The 17,500-nt window shown below is 44.2% G+C and overlaps 2 protein-coding genes across 5 annotated transcripts in view; both read right to left on the minus strand.

Annotated features, from left to right (window-relative positions):
• Nucleotides 1–9,729, minus strand: part of slc2a4rg (SLC2A4 regulator) — a 61,832-nt gene extending 52,103 nt beyond the window's left edge. For both annotated transcript variants that reach the window (XM_076275903.1, XM_076275902.1), the window contains exons 1-2: nucleotides 9,265–9,729; nucleotides 6,842–7,092 (exon numbers count right to left, since the gene is read on the minus strand). In XM_076275903.1, the coding sequence (XP_076132018.1) occupies nucleotides 6,842–7,092; nucleotides 9,265–9,555 (542 nt within the window). In that variant the 5' untranslated portion in view covers nucleotides 9,556–9,729. The remainder of the gene's footprint in view (nucleotides 1–6,841; nucleotides 7,093–9,264) is intronic.
• Nucleotides 9,730–11,079: 1,350 nt separating this feature from the next.
• LOC143115394 (uncharacterized) overlaps nucleotides 11,080–17,500 on the minus strand; it is a 48,144-nt gene continuing 41,723 nt past the window's right edge. For all 3 annotated transcript variants that reach the window (XM_076277400.1, XM_076277401.1, XM_076277402.1), the window contains one exon: nucleotides 11,080–16,025. In XM_076277400.1, coding sequence (XP_076133515.1) covers nucleotides 15,405–16,025 — 621 coding nt within the window. In that variant the 3' untranslated portion in view covers nucleotides 11,080–15,404. The remainder of the gene's footprint in view (nucleotides 16,026–17,500) is intronic.

Raw genomic sequence — 17,500 nt, forward strand, 5'->3', positions numbered from 1 at the left:
TCCCTAACCACCACCAGTTTTGCCTCATCCAACTGCCCAGGGGGTAGGCTCTGCCCCTGCCGTATCCATCCTGCGGGATCTGTGAGGGTCCCCACGCTTCGGGAGCTGGACAGAGGATGGGGCCTATGCCAAAGATTCTTTATATGATCATCTTATTATTCTTCCTACGTTGCTGTAATCCCTTAAGGATTCATTATTATTCTCTATCATTAACCTTCAATTAAATATTGTTAACCCTTAATGTTTCCCGAGTCTTTCTGGAAGAAATGGAAGGCAATATTAGCCTGGAAGATCTAGGTGGGTGGGGCCAGGCTACGGCCATGTTGGATTGGGGGAAAGAGGAAGAGTGTGAGGAAGGGAGAGATAGAGATAGAGATAGAGGGAGACCTGGAGACGTTTGTGCAACATTTGCTTGGAAATGAATATATCTATTGAGTGATTTACATTTATTCATTTGGCAGGCACGTTTATTTCGCGTTATTTCGTGTTCATTTCACAATGTAGACAGAAAAAAAGTACTCGGTGTACAGGTCTAACTTTGTTAATCTTACACTATACTGTGAGAAAATGTGTTTTGGCAAATGTGTTTTGTATTGAGTACAATCTTGTGTAAATGATTCAAACAGAATCAGATTATATAATGGTTGTATTTGTGATATGGCAACAAAATAGTGCTACTTGAGTGTGGTGTTGTGTTAACCGGGTGTAGTGTTTTGAAAACAAACCCCTTTTTTAAAATTGTGCTTAAGCAACTGAAATAACCTGTAATGAGTGGTTGTGCTGAGGTGCATGTAGGGATCCTATTCCTCCTGTTTATTTATTTGTAAAGAATGACTAGTGGTCTATATTATCCCTTACATAACACACTAATCCAACCACCAGCCATTACAGGTGGAAATATGCTTATTTGGAGAGTTCTTATCTTTTCAATAACTGTATGGAAGAATGACACCCTCGCAAATCAGATTTGTGTGTGTGTGCATGTGTGCGTGTGTGTGTGTGTGTGTGTGTTGGTAAGTATGTATGGTGTTGGCATAAATCTCTTGACATAAACTATCGCATATGTCATCCCTCTGCTCACATTTCCATAGTCACCTACAAGTCGTTTTCATTGAAAGGGATTTACAGCATATTGACGGCATACATCATCTTGACACTGGTGCTCCTGTCTCCAATCACACACACACACACACACACACACATACAAACACACACACACACACACACACACACACACACATTTGGCATCAGCATGTTTAGCCCAGTAAAGGTCTTTATGACCTGACACTGCTGCCATTGTACACAGCACACAGATCGGCCTGACTCTGATTTTCTTCCGTTTACATTATGACACCAGCGCCCAAACGGTCAAACCAAACATCACACTCGTGCAGGCATTAGACAAAAAAAAAAAAAAAACACCTCACATACATCACTTTCAGTTCCCCCTCCACAGTTTCAGGGGTGATTTGTGGTGAAAAACTAGGCCAAGGTTAAAATCTGGATCATTTAGAGTGGGGGCCTTGCTCGAGTCAGTAACATCAGGGCAGGCTAGCAGGCGTAACGGGACGATTGGATTGGGATCAGGAAACAGTCCCAGGCAGTTCTCCTCACCGCACAGTCTAGTTGGGGCTCCTGGCCGGTGCTTACAGCACAATATTACTGTAAAGTTAAGTTGGCTGATATTTAGTAGACGCTTTGATCCAAAAAGGGGGGGGGGGGGGGGGGGGGGGGGGTAATTAATGGCTAAACCAGACAAATGAGCAGCTGGAACATACAAGATATGCTCTGCACTCTGGCTGCCAGACTCCAGTCATTTACCTCGCGTCTCCGTCCACGACCGTGTGACCTTTGAACCCAGCGAATCCTATAACGCGGAGGGCTGACCCATCACGCGTGTCACGCTAATCTGGTTCGCTCAGGCAAGGGAGCGAGAGGCTGCCGTGCTGGCGTTCACCAACATGCTCCAGATAAAATATAAATAAATGTGTGTGTGTGTGTGTGTGTGTGTGTGTGTCTTTCTGTGTATGGATGTGTGTTTGTGTGTGTGTGTGTGTGTGTGTCTTTTCTGTGTATGGATGTGTGTTAGTGTGTGTGTGTGTCTTTTCTGTGTATGGATGTGTGTGTGCATTTGTATATGTGTGTGTGTGTGTGTGTGTGTGTGTGTGTGTGTGTGTGTGTGTGTGTGTTTGTGTGTATGTGTGTGTGCGTGTGTGTCTTTCCTGTGTATGGATGTGTGTGTGCATTTGCGTTTGTATTTTTTCAGTGTGTCTGTGTATGTGAATAAGGTAAAGAAGGGCAGCAGGAGTGAAGGAGGGAAAAGAGAGAGGTGGAGGGGGAGAGAGAGGGAGAGAATGAGGGAGAGAAAATGCCTCTGTATATGCATGTGGAGCTAGATAGGAGACCCGGGATACTATGAAGAATGTTTAATGAGTCATACTCCACACACACACACACACACACACACACACACAGTGTTACTCATGCGTATGTCCACATGACCGCGAATGGAAATAAAAGCACACCGTATCCATGCACTGTTAGGGAACCTTGCAGTGTTGGGGGGTGGAGGGGCGCACCATTCCCCTCCAAATGACTTCCAGATTGAGGAGGGGTTGGGGTGGAGCAGGGGGGGCTCCTGGCCTTTACCCACTCAGCGTCTCACATGGGAGAACACTGATCTCTCTCCTGGACAGGGTTGGAGGGGAGCAGGCAGGGACTGGCTAAATGTGTGTGTGTGTGTGTGTGTGGGGGGGGGGGGGGGGGGGTTCTACCTCTCAGTATTCAGAGTGGTGGTCACATCTCTGTCTGATTTGATCTTTCTGATCTGCGCTTTAAATCCCATTTAGTACATCACACTTTCAATCCCATTTGGGGTGTTGTAGCAGTGTGACAGCTGACTGTTTCTGTGGTTGGGAAGTGTATCTCTTGTGCTCTGATTTCTATAATTGACTGTGTATTCTATGATTTGATTGCTATAATTGACTGTGTATTCTGTGCTTTGATTTCTATGGTGTGGATGTGTTTCCTGTGCTCGTCACTCCTCTCCGTGTCAGAGCTGATGAGATCAGCCTGGCTGTCTCAGGCCTCCCCAAGACTGCCTTTTTCTTTCAGTGCCGTGCTCTGACTGCCGCTTAACGCTGATAAGAACACCTGCTCACTGTGCCTTGGGGCCAACGAACCCAGCCCAGTGCCCTTAGCAGTCAAGCCTACGAGTGTGTGTGTGTGTGTGTGCTGTGTGTATATACTGTATGTGTGTGCAGGTGTGTATGTATGTGTGTGTGTGTGGGTGGGTGGGTGTGTGTGTGTCCGCCCGCTCAATCGCTGAGGCATGCCTAGGCTTGTCCACGGGACAAACACCCAAGGTGGCGTGTGGACATGAATTTCATCAGTTGGGCATATTATCAAATCAGTACATCACAGATGCCTTTCCGCTTCTCTGCACTACCGAGACTATAATTGGATTTGCGCTGCTGCAACGTTAAGTGATTCTATCTAAGCGAGTCTCTCTCCACTTAGGACTGATAATAGGTCCTGACTCCCGGTTTTTCGATCTGTTTGAGTTCACTCATGTTTTCATGTTTTTTAAAACTTGTTTGACATGTGTCTTCATTTTCGTGAAAGAATCATGTTCTGACATAATGTATATTTCTAACTTGTGCTGGTGTTGCTGTTCAATCACAACAGTTTAATCAAGGCAAATCCAAAAAGACCTTGACCATTTCTAAATAGCCATTATGTTTTAAGAATTAGTTTATTATATTCTTCCACTGCTATTGTAATGGAGTTATCACTGGAGTTCACAGGCTTATCATTTTCTCCCCTTGTTAATGGGAAAACCATATCTGACATCCCCCCTATCGACTTAATAACCACTTGCATAACCTTACCGCTTTTGTTTATCTCTACACCCCCCCTCCCCCCCACGACACCGACACACACACACACACACACACACACACACACACACACACACAAACAATTCCAGGCCTCAGGTGTAGGGAAATTGTCAGGTAGCCAGGAGTCAGCCCTGAGTTATTTCTCTTTCATTCGGAAATCTTGCGCTCAGTAATATACCAAGTTATGCAACAACACTGGAAATATCTTTAAGTAACAATGACCATTTGACCTTTGCTGCGTTCTTACATGCAGTTCCTCTGTCCCTCTCAGAGACCGAACTCAGACCAGACTGGATCACAGAGCTGCTGATTTAAAAAGTACAAGTCAAAAACGCCTTCAAACGGGAAGAAAAGCATTGCATTGCATTCTGGACATTTCAGCCACGCATGCATACATGTTTGACCACAGTCTTCTAGCGAGGAACCACCACAGTTGCTGCTACTGTATGCTGTCTGAAACGTACTATCTATTTTTGTTTAGGGCTGATCCTGGGGAAATATCTGCTGATACTGGCACTGATGCTTTCCCCAACCTCTGCTCAAGACTCCAGCCTTGTTCAGCTGATCACAGGCATGGGTCATCAGTCACATGGTACAAATTTGAACTTGTGAATGTTTCATTTCTTTTGGGCACCAATGAAGTTTAGTATTCACACTTATGCCATGGGTCTCCTCTTGATGGATGTTTGGCACAAACACAAGCAACTGAACAGAGAACACACTAACAATGGCATTATCCAGTCCACAAGCCATTAACTTGGAGTATCCCAGGTCATCCTTTACAGACCTTTGCTGAGTGGTTTCCTTTTGGGCTGCACACATAAAAGTTGTTTTCTACACTCATGCAATGGAGCTCACATTGATGGATTTTGGCAAAAACACAATCTTGAAAAGGAGTCTGTAAAGGTCAGTAAGATAAGCTTGCTCCAGTGAACAGGTAGCCTTTTAGGACTAAGACACAGCAGTGAAAATGATCAGTGAGCAGTGATCCTGGTCTGAAGTGCCAGCCATACAAATTGCAAATCACACCACCGTGCCCAACAAACCTGCCACAAATTAAAATTAATATTTAAAAAATTACATTGAAATTTAAAAAAATATTGACAGGGCAATGGGTAATATCGCTTGATTTTGTTCGTGCTGCCCCAGTCTTTCCAAACACACGTAAAGTTTTTTGCAGCCAAAAACTCAAAACTCAAGGGCTGGGCAAAGATAACACTGGCAAATAGAGTGTGGTGCCATCCAGGGAAAAAAAAAAAAGTACTCTTAACACAGCAGGACAAAACTTTTATGTTTGAACTGAAAACAATGGCAAAGAAGCTTAAGCATACAGATATGCACACACACACATAAAAGCAAGTTCACACACACATCTGCACATGTAACCTGCGTTGCGTTGAACCTGCGCGATTCAGCCCTGCACACGCCCGGACTCGAACCCGCGAACAGCAGCACCTCGGATCGGGAGGCGAGCGCGCTAACAATTGAGCCAATAGCCCAGGCTACTGGCTCACATGCCAGCAGCACTCTTGAGGCGTCGGGGAGTGAGGTTTACCAACGTTCCACAAGCACAGCTAAGCTAGCTGGCATCCGTTACACACACACACACACACACACACACACACACACACACACACACACACACACACACACACACACACACACACACACATACACACACACAAACAAACATAAACCTGGTGAGCCATATGCCTAGAAGCACAAGCAGTTGGGGGGAGGAGGGGTGGGGGGTTGTGGACAAGTATATCAAGTGGTGGAGCAATCATAAAACTGGCAGTAAAACCAAACGAGATGCCCTGATGTCAGATCACACAGGCAGCCGGGTCCAGTGCCACCATCTATCAGCGCTGCTCACATGTAAACTCCCGTCAGTCAACACAAAGAGACAAACATGCTCCATTTGCATAGCTATCGGGGAGTTTTGCATTTCAGACATACTGTAAAATCGCGTACAGAAACGACATTCAGGATAGGCAGCACTTGCTCGATTGACACCTTTAGGCACGTCTAGTGTTCCAGATAAGTTATTGCTCAAAAGAAGGCTTCTTTAATCGGTGAGTGCCTGATCATTTTTCTCTTCTCCCCTTTTCTCTTTCATAGTTAACAGTGCAACAAGTAAAAAAGTACACAAATACTTATGCCCTGTTAAAGTAAGGGTAATACTACCACACACACACACACTCCCAAACACACACACACACACACACACTCCCAAACACACACACACACACACACACACACGTTTGGTCTTGCACGACACATCCCCAGAGGTGCTAGCACTTACACAGTAATTACACTGAGAGTATGTGAGGTGAACATGCACGGCTCAATTAAGGCTTATTTCAATGTAATAACCATTATGATCAAATCCACTACCTTCATCATTGATAAGTCCAGCCTTGTGGTGTGGTTAATTTTTTATTCACCTGTTGTGGAGTACTGTCTGCCAAACACAGGCAGTTAATTTATAACCATCCTGACAAATCCACACACGCACACACACACTCTCTCTCTCTCTCTCTCTCTCACACACACACACACACACACACACACACCACACAGTTATAGATCCATTAACAGTGGATCTATAGAGGTGATGGGTGTGAAAACAAATGCAGCTGAACAAAACACAAATGGCCTTAGGTTTCTTTGTCTCTCCCTCCAAAACCCCTTTGGTGCTATTACATAATCAGCCTTATCTCTCTTTCACTGCTGTTGTGTCCCTGAACCAGTCTGTGATAGGAACCTGTGTTTGAGGCCAGCCCCTGTGGCACAGTGAAAAAATAATAAGGGAGAGATAGAGAAAAGAGAGAGAGAGAGAGAGAGACAGAATAGAGAAATCAGATTGAGCGAGAGAGAAAACAAGAAAGAGCAAGAGCAAGAAACAGTGAGAAGGTGTGAAAGAGAGAAGGGGTGTGTACCTGTTCCGTGGGACGGGGATGTGCGAGGACGCGTGTGGGGGGCGCTCCTCAGGCGAGCCGTCGGGGCAGAGCAGCGGCTGCAGGCGGGACCTGGCCTCCCCGCTCTCGCGGCCTGAGGGCCTGGGCTCGAAGTGCATTTGGTCGTCTAGCTTCTGCCCGTTCAGAATCAGGCGATGTGTGGGGCTGGGATTCTTCAGGACCCCACAGGGGCCCATCAGGTCACTCTCATCCATGTTGCCTGAACAGCCCACCTGAAGCACACACGCAAGGGAAGTAAAATATGGTGACAAGTTAAGAGACAATGAAGTAGCTGGTACATAATTGGCCAAAGCTATTTTGATCTACACTTATTCACTGATCAAATGAATGTTCTATAATCTCAAGATACCACAAAGAAAATCCAGATGCATTTCCCAAAAGCTCCATGTTGTTATTGTAGCCTACTGAATAAGTATAAGTAAGTAAGTATATATACTCTTTGATCCCGTGAGGGAAATTTGGTAAATGTACAGTGTGAATGTACTGAGACAGCCTGTCATGTTCAAATGTCAAAACGGCAGTTTTCTGAGTGTCAAAAATGCAGTTTACATTGTGGGGCAGCTGTGGCCTACTGGTTAGCGCTTCGGACTTGTAACCGGAAGGTTGCCAGTTCGAACCCCGACCAGTATGCACGGCTGAAGTGCCCTTGAGCAACCCCTCACTGCTCCCCGAGCGCCGCTGTAGCAGGCAGCTCAATGCGCCGGGATTAGTGTGTGCTTCACCTCTAGTGTGTGTTCACTGTGTGCTGAGTGTGTTTCACTAATTCACGGATTGGGATAAATGCAGGGATCAAAAGAGTATATATACTTATATATACATGCAGACAAATTATTTGCAGTTTACATGCAGAAAATACAATATTTCAGACATTAAAAAACTGGCTTGCACTACACTACACTACTATTGCACTTTTCAGTATTTCACTGCAGAAATGCAATATGTTGGGCATACAAATATCATTGTACTGCATTCTGCTTCAGGGGATAGTGTTTGACAACCAAATCTGTCTGACCAATAGAAGAGCAGAGTTACACAGTGATGAACTGTATATCAGGGCACCATGTGTCACATACAGTACATGCAGGATTACTTGCAGCTGAGACATTTGGTGCCCCCCTTTGGTGTTTTCTTGATTGTGACAATTTGATATCACTTTAACTAATATGTCTCATTCTTGGACTCCCTAAACATCTCAAAACAAGTCTCGAATCCCTGAGACAATTTAAAACCAAATCTAGCCTACACAAACAGCTTAAATAAAGAGGCCTGCTAATGGAGTCAAAGTAATCTCAAATGGCATGGATAAGGGCGGCAGTATCAGACGAAATACAAACAGGAAGCAAAACTTGCAACGCATTTTTATGCTACTTTTTCTATGTCCAGTATTGTGAAACATCTTCCTCGCATAGCCTAGATTCTGACTGATGGTGAGCCAACTAGTTTAGCGCAAAACAGTATGTAAACAAGGTTAAACTAAGAGGAAATTACACACAAATAAAAAAACGTCCTTCTACGAGAACTCTGTGGATGAACATGGCGTTGACCACAGCATTTCTGACATCGAAGAAAACAAAGTTAAGAGTGGGGGGGGGCGTGTCATACGCCGGGAGAATTTTATCAGGCACCAACTGTTTTTCCACATTCGAAATGTTTTTTTTTTTCGAGGCTTTCTAGCCACAGTAAAAATACAAACTCAGAATAAGACGAAATAGGTTGATGAAATATGCTGATAAAATAGAAAAATTGCATTTGTGAGTATTGCATTTGTAGCCTTAGTCTGTAGCCTATACTTTATACCACTTGTTTGTATAGGCTATGAAAATGTTACCGACAGTAGGCTAATCAACCGAATGTAGGTGTCACCAGAGTCGTCGACTGACTACTGACGCCCCCCACCCCACCCCACACCCTATTGCCTGCGTTCAACCGGGCCTGCGCCAAATGCCGGTGTGTGGCGCAGTCAAGACAAGGCTTGTAGGTTAGTGAAACCGGGGTGGGGGAGGGGAGATTTGTTAACGTCCCAACCCACTTTTCCTTTTAAACTTTGAACAAGTCGCCATTTTAAAATAAGAGCTTCTGTATGCTTCTTATACGATTTTATTTTCTATTTTTAGGAGTGCTGTCTTTGGTGTTAAATAGTTCTGCTAAGCTGCAACAAGCTCTCTCCACGGAGCAGCACGCAAGTTTAGAGCGCAGCGCAAAAGCCGAATTCCGTGCACAGAACCCACAGTAAAACTTTCTTCAAAACACCACTTCAAGAACTTGATCGTTAAAGAAGTGCGACATGCAGATACAAATTAAATCAGTTGAACCATCAATAATTTACTATCAGATAAACTTACTATGCCAAACATGCACAAGACTAGACATAACAAGACACCTACTTTTTTCAGGTCAAGGTGCTTTTCTCTCCCTGACTTCAAACCAACTCCGTTGACAACAGAATCTTTGCTGATACATTCTTTCAGAGTGCTGTTGTCCAACATTGGACTAAAAACTCTTCCCGGCGAGGACACATTTTTACATGCCAGTATCACTCCGCAATCCATTGCCGTGACAGTCTCAGCATGTCCGGCGGTATTCCCTGCATACGTGCTGTTACCAGCTCGACTCGAAGCCGCACCACCGAGCCGTATGCCGGCTAGGGGCTTATCGAGGAGGCGCTTGGAAGTCATTTTTAGTCAGGAAAAGTGAATCTAAAGAAAGATAACTAGCTTTCTAAAGACCTTAGTACAGAAGAAGAAATTATACATTTAACAAGATTGTCTTGACTAGAGCTTAGCTTGTCGCAATATACTACCAACTAGATTTTCTACCAACCAGAAAACTACAGCCAACCGGTCAGGGAATAAAAGATTGTTTTGCTTTTTTCCTCCAAATGAACGCCACGCCCACTCTCTCCTGCGCGTGCAGCCAGGCGAGATTCGCAATGTCCCGCCTCCCATTCAGTCTAACTGGTTGTCGGCATACATAAACACGTCGTTTTGGCATGCGGCCATTGCAATTTACAATCTGATTGGCTGGTTTGGAAAATGTCACATTTTTTCCCCTCACACTGCGGAGGTGTGTCTCGACGATATGCCGGCCGGTGCGGGAGAAAAACAAGCCCTGCTGCATCGATGTGACTCTCGGATTTAACGTGTTCTAGTCTTTGTTTTGCAAGCGCATTGACTAGATTTAAAATGTATGCCTTCCATGAATATATGCCTACCTATAATGCACTCCTTTACCTTAATGTAGGCCTACTAGTATGATTCAAACATATATTTTGACAATTTAACATAGGCCTACTTTTCTGTAAAAAAAATATACAGCTTCTCAACCCATTCAAATAGAAAGGCGTTGTAAATAACATTATTATAGCGCAGGCCAAATTATTGGCGTTCGGAATGGCCATTTTAGCTTTGGTCACCCGGAAAGCCCAAATAGCCTTCAAAACGACTTTTCGAATCCGTTGATATAAATAGGCAAGAAGACACTGTATGCTACTAGGCACTTCGAAGCTACGTTGTAAACGTGCAGACATTTCAACAGACTGGCTATGTGAGCCTTTTCCCGTACGCAATGGCTCCTCCTTCATAACCGTGGAGAATCAGCAGTTTACGGATTATGTAACTTTTTGGTTGTCTTTTAGGCATGTGATCAGTAATAATATTGCACTTTAAAAGTCGATTCTATAAAGAGTATATCTGGATTTTAAAAATCAGTTTCAGGGCGTGCATTATCGTAGACGTTTATGGTTTATAAGCATAGTATTACCACCTTGCTGTCACAGTTTCAAATCGCTGGGCAACAACATCCTGCTGTGAGCCACTGCACTAATGTAGCATTATGCAGCCTACAGCAGTAGCCAGCCTAGACCAGGTGACGACTTTTTGTGCACTGCAAACTTCTCCGTGCAGCCATGCCCTTCAACACGTTTGGAGGTTTCTAATTATTTTTGCTTCGCCTCCGCTCCGCTGGCAAAAGCATTGGCGAAGTTTCGGAAGTTTATAATATATCTACGGCTCCACCCGTCCTTCGAGAGAACCAACAGAACGACTCCATGTCTTTAGAAACTGATATATGGTAAACTGGTATCTGGCTTGTCAGAACACCAGCTGTAAAATTTACATTTAGGCCTACGTCAAAGTAGGCTACATTTACAATTATATTTAGGAGGTTAATCTTTTGGAGTTTATTCTAAGAAGACACACACAATATTTTAAGGTGCAACTTTATTACAAAAGTATAAATTTGACCACAATATCATGAATGATATCTTGATTAAAAAAACATACAATCTTTTTTCACATAAGTAAAATAGGACACAAGCTGGCATTTATTTACAGTATAGGCCTACACACCCTGTTCGTTTTCAAGCCAATTAAAAAGTACACCCAGTCTAACTGATTTGCAGACATGGGACTAGAAAAGCAAAATAATTCAAAAGGAAGTAGAACTTGCTCTGACAGATCATTGCTGTTTACAACCCACTACAACCAAGACATAAAATATATTTCTATTATAACATCAGTAATGTCTATCTGAACAGCATAATCTGACCGCCATCACACAGACTCATCATTGTGCATACTTGTAATTCTTTCATCAATTAGTCTTTAACACAGCTGTGAGCTCAGGAATTATCTACTGACATGAATCTCATGCTCTAGGGAAAGTGGATTATGCTCCTTGATTGTTTCAATGTGGTTTTATCTTAAAATAAAGAGTACCCATTGCTCTGCACTATAGTAAAGGCGATAAGGGGAAAACACAGTACACACAATATACACTACTTTTAACCTGGTTTAAAAACCCACCACGCCTTCTGAAAACCTGTGCTGATTGCTAACCATTCCAGATTGTAATGCCTTTCTGAATGCAAAATAGGCTTGGTCCAAGTGTAGGTTGCCCCTTCCAACAACCCCCCCCCCCCAACTCTCCAAATGCTACATCAAAGGCCAAGAGCGTACTTCAGGACAAAGTCATTGCTGTGCTCCAGCAGACAGATTGAGGGGGTGGGAGAAAACCCAACAAGAATGGGGGGGGGGGGGGGGGGGGCGCATTCTCCCTGCAAGGCAGAAGCCTGGTTCTGAATATGCAGGTTGGTCATCATCTAATGAATCTCAGGAGGAAGGGAGGGTGGGGGAAGGGTCGGTCAGATCTGGCTGTGGCTGTGCATCGCCAATGGAATGGACAACCCAGCTCATGAGAACTTTGCACTTCTGTCTTTTTTCTAAACAGTGAACTCTAATCTACCACTGGACACGTCCTGTTATGTGATGAGGCAGATATTGGTCCTGGGAGCTGTTCACACAAGTCCATGTACAATAATCACATGAATTAGGCAGCCATGTTGCTCTTTTTTGTTTTGAAATCATATCAGTTAAGAGGACTAAACAAAATGAAGTGGTATTCGTTAGCTTTTTTTAAAGACGTTCATGCAATCACATACAAGTAAACATCACCATCAGCTTCAACAATATTGAAACACCGATATGCATGGCAGTGACATCAGCTGCTTAGACACAATGTGACTAGTTGATGTGTTTGTGTAGATGGAAGGGTAGGAAAAATAGTGCTTTTGTATACTATATATAAGTTATTTATAAGTATAATACGCTTGCTCTAACTTTTTTAAGCATAATTAAATACACATATCAATGAACACTTTGTGATCTCTCTCTTTATCTCTCTCTGTCATGGTGGCAGGACTAGCGTGTTATGTAAGAGCGACTTGGTATGTTTCCTTAAAACACTCACAATTTAGTCCCTGAGCTGAAGTCTTGTGTCCTCTTCCACATAATTTCTTTCTTTTCTTTGAAAAAGAAAAACCAATGGCAACCCTGCATGGCTTCTCCCCCAGGGCCACATGGGAAGGCCTTCTCATGTTTACCGTGCAGCTGAGCTGATCCACAGACAAACCAGCGGAGCAACAGACTTCGAGAGGAGGCGCTCACTAGCGACTCTGGGCCCTCCGACAGTTTGTTTTCCTTGGACGCACAGCCGTCAAAAATGCCACTGATGGCTGGAGAGAGCCTGTGGCTCCGAGAAGCGAGTGAGATTGAACTCCTCGCATTGGAGATTGGGCAGTGAAACAACCCCAGACCCGGCCAGAAAAACAGCCTTTACTGCTCCTTACTGATTCCGGAACACTCTACAACAGCATTCTCTACTTCCAGAGACCGGAGCCTGGTGTTAAGCATACCCATGTGAAGATATGCAGCAGTAACACGCCTGAACCAGGACATCCCTTGTTATTTAAAAAAAGCTAATTTTCATCATTGCTTTATTCAAATTCAAAAGAAAAACAGGTCTTTAGGGTCCACAACTTTCGACAGAGAGGCTGTTGCTATGCACACCATTGGAAAGTTGCACCAACACCTCTGACCCTATGGTTACTTTGACCCAGTGCACAGCCAAGGGTGGGTGGTGGAGGCATGTTGCTCCGCCAAAAGAAAGAAAAAAAGACATCGAAAACAGAGTTGTGCCAAGATTTTTGGAATGTGTGCCCTTTTATGGGCTTGATTCTGGTCGAGCTGATTTCAAAACAATTTTCTACACACAGACACACACACATACATACACACAAACAGATTGGCAAATAAATCCCCGGACTTTGATTAGGATTTTGATCAGACTATCAAGCAATAGCATGTTGAGTAAGAGAGACTGTCACCCTGTCTCCCTTGGCATTGTGAAACTACATGCATCACAACCTGTGAACGACTGCTGCATCCCCATTCACAAATAAAATCTCACGTGTCAGCAGATATTGAGTAAAGTTAGCACAGTGTAATACATGCGGGTGAAAAAAAAAGACCAGTTTAAAGAGGAATGACCTGCTCCAGGAGGAAAGCAGTATTGGTCCACAGTACGGTACTGAAATTGAACATGCCACATTGTTCTTCTGTTGCTCTAAGTACATGCAAAGCTCAAGCTGACCTGAAAAAAACCCTTAGAAGTCAGAGGTGGCCAATTCCATGACAGATAACCAGTTTGTCATGTTTTTTTTCTTTTCCAGGAAGAGTTAAAAGAGTTTAATCTGTGCACACAGTCTGTGTGAAAAATATGTTTGGATTCAGTTAGCAAAACAACTGTGGGTGTGTTTGTGTGTTTGTGTGTGTGTGTGTGTGTGTGCGTGTATGTGTGTGTGAGTGTTCAAGGTTTAAAGTATGTGATTGTGTGCATCACTGAGTCATTAAAGTTTTTTTATTTTATTTCATTATTTACATAATTTTGTTTTATGACAAATAGAATCTATCTCCTATTCCTTTTGTCTGCAACCATACAAAATGGTTGGTGTTATGTTCATTATAGCACTAAAGTGATTGTTGTCAGTAGCCACGCCTTCCTGTCAGCAATCAAGATGTCTTCACACCGTAAAACACCGCAGACCAATTGCCTTTCTTCCATATAGCTTGGTTTTAGAACCAGACACAATCCACAAAGTTATGCGTTCTGATTTCCTACATCTGAACATGCAATCTTTATATGATGTGGAATCGCTCTGGAGGAACCAAGCTGAATTTGGCAAAGCAAACTGCCGTGGAACAACAGCATGTGATAAGACATCGCTGCCTTTGGAAGACAAAGACACACAAGGCTAACTCAAAGAAACAACAGTACCACCACACGACGGATAATAATCTCCTTATCTTCTCTCCTTGTCTCTCTCTACTGTAACACACTGTGTGCATTTAAGATCTCAATTCCACTTCAATGTATTATTTATCCCAATAGGCAACTTTTGCAGCAGCCAGCAGGTCTGTCTCACAGAATATGCTGAATAAACAGACACCATACCCACCAGACTGACATTCCAACAAGTTTTTGGCTAAAGGCATCCTGCAACCACAACTAAACTCTGAAGCTAAAATAGAGTTCTGTTATGACACAGTATAACAGCTGTTGTGTTCATCATTTACGCCAAGAAATTTGTTTGATTGTGTGCTTCTGTCTATGTGCATGTGTGTGTGTGCGTGACCATGAGTATGCTGGACCATGTGTGTGTGCATGTTGTTATCTTCTAACCATATGACTTATTTTCTTTTTTCTTCTTTTCTTTTTTCTTCTTTTTTTCACAGCTTTATCACAGCTCATATCACCCTTCTGAAACCCTACCCACCCACCTGAGACTGCGGTTATAAGCAGAAAAACCTGTTTCAGCCTCGCTTGCCTTTAGACTGGACAGCAGGCAGCAGTTTCACAGCGTGTGTGTGTGTAGAGAGAGAGAGACTAAAGACAATGACCTAGTTTTAAACGAGTAATAGCGTTGCGCTAGAATTCTGAATTCTTTTGTGAACAAGTGCAGGCAACACCTTTGTGGTGGTGGGGAGATTGTTATGGTCACATTTCATACAAAATAACAAATAATGTTTTCAGTGCCTTTCAGATATTGTACATATAGGTGTAGGCTTAGAAGTTGGGAGTCTATTCTTGCCCTCACTTCAAAACGGGGGTCAGAGGTCGTGAGCAGGGCCAGTTCCCCCGGATCGCAACAGGTCACGGGGGTCGGTGGCTGTGACTGCAGTGGCGGCATTCACAGTCCCGTGACGTACATCTCCATGCCGTCGTTGAAGGTGAAGATGGTGGTGGTGCTGGGGTTGGCAGCGCTGATGCCCTGCTTCACCTCGCTGATGGTCTCGTAGAAGTTCTCTCCTGGCGGAGGCCTGCCCTGGCCAGGTGGATGCTGCTGCTGCTGCTGCTGCTGTTGTTGTTGTTGTTGCTGTTGTTGTTGATGTTGCTGTTGTTGCTGTTGTTGCTGCTGCTGCTGTTTCTTCTTGGCGCGTAGCGTGGCGGCGTTAGCCTGCCGCTCGCGCTTCCAGTGGGAGTCGATGGTGGCGTAGGCCGGGTCCGCCTCCACCACCAGGTTACTGGGCCACGTCTTGTCGCCAATGGCCTCATAGCAGGGCTCCTCCTGGGCACGCCTCCTCACTCGGACCTCCTCATGACCTGGACCACCTCCTCCTCCTCCTCCTCCTCCTCCGCTTGACCCAGCCGGCCATCCAGGAGGGCCCGTCTTCTTGCCCTCATCTGCCCCGGGGCCAACAGCTGATGCGTTCCGATGCCCCTCTGCCTCCTGGGCTGCCGTCGCAACTGCCTGCTGAGCAAGGTGTTTCCTCTTCAGGGTTTTGCACACAGTGGAGTACATCTCGGATATCTGAAAGGGGAAGGCAACGGAAGGTGAAACTGGGAAACGGTTCAGAAGCTCCTAGTTAAAATGTCAAATGTTTCACTGTGTGACAGAATGCTAATGTGGGTTCACATGGACAGTTTTTTATTTTGTCATTCTGAACTATTCTGTGCCAGCTGTTTCCATGGGGTTCGTTCTATTCCGATCAGGTGCTCTCATGCGCTCTAGAATCTCTGAATAGTCATCACTGCTTTGCTTTTGCTTGAGAAGCCACAGTAAGCAGCCCGATTGAACGAATACATGGATGCTCAATCGGAATAATAATGGGATACACCACCCTTTCATTCTGATTAAAATTCTAATCGGATTGGAAGTTTTATTCTGATCAAGGTGCTTATATATATTTTTTTATTCTGATTGAGCCATTATTCCAATTCTAATCGAACTAAAAGTGTCTGTATGTAAACTCACCTACTGAGAAAAGCAGTGATAGCTGATACCCTCATAGATATTTACTGTAACATCAGAAAGTGTATATTTAGATATCTAACATCATGCCACAGGTGGGGGACCTTCCCTTTCCAATACAATTAACAGGAGATTTTAGTGTTACTGTCACAGAAAACCCCAGTAAGTACTTCAATTTATTTCTCTGTCAACTTTATCTCTCTTTGAATATCTACAAATATTAAAATATATTTAAAACAATCAAACAACATAAAAGACAAACAAGTCCAATAATTACAGTCAATTTGCTTGTGTGCGTAGAGAAAAAAAGAGACAGCACATGTTTGCATGTGTGAGTATCTCTCTGTGGGTGTGTAAATGTGTGAGTGTCTGTATGCATGAGTGAGTGAGTGAGTGAGTGAGTGAGTGAGTGAGTGTGTGTGTGTGTGTGTGTGTGTGTGTGTGTGTGTGTGTGTGTGTGTGTGTGTGTGTGTGTGTGTGCGCTTGTGTACAGTTTGCGTATGGGGGGGTATGTGTGTGTGTGTGTGTGTGTGTGTGTGTGTGTGTGTGTGTGTGAGTGTGTGTGTGTGTTTGTGCGCTTGTGGGCAGTTTGCGTATGGGGGGGTATGTGAGTGTGTGTGTGTGTGTGTGTGTGTGTGTGTGTGCACTTGTGGGCAGGTTGCGTATGAGGGGGTATGTGAGTGTGGTGCGACAGGACCTTACACGCACACAGCTGTAACATGACCCATTCAGGCTGGCCAACAGCGGCAGTGTAAACGTTCTTATCTCTCCTGCCTGGCTGGGCTGAGAGGCAGTATTACCTAACCGGCAGATAAGCCTGTTAAACTTTCACCAGCAGCACAAATCTGGCACCGAGAGCCAGATATCTTATTTAGTCTGGATCAGAATAAATGGGGAAGTGTAATTACCTGTAATGCAATACCACCTTTGTTTTAAAAATCCACTTTTAAACGAATCAGAATAGTGACCCAAAATTCTAAATCTGAGACTAGAGACTGTCTCACTGTGTGTGTGTGTGTGCGTGTGTGTGTGCG

This window comes from Alosa pseudoharengus, unplaced genomic scaffold (assembly GCF_046254945.1).
Source record: "Alosa pseudoharengus isolate Yale_2024_CS ecotype anadromous, Long Island Sound unplaced genomic scaffold, YU_APseudo_1.1 YU_APseudo_1.1_scf_9, whole genome shotgun sequence".
NCBI lineage: Eukaryota > Metazoa > Chordata > Actinopteri > Clupeiformes > Clupeidae > Alosa > Alosa pseudoharengus.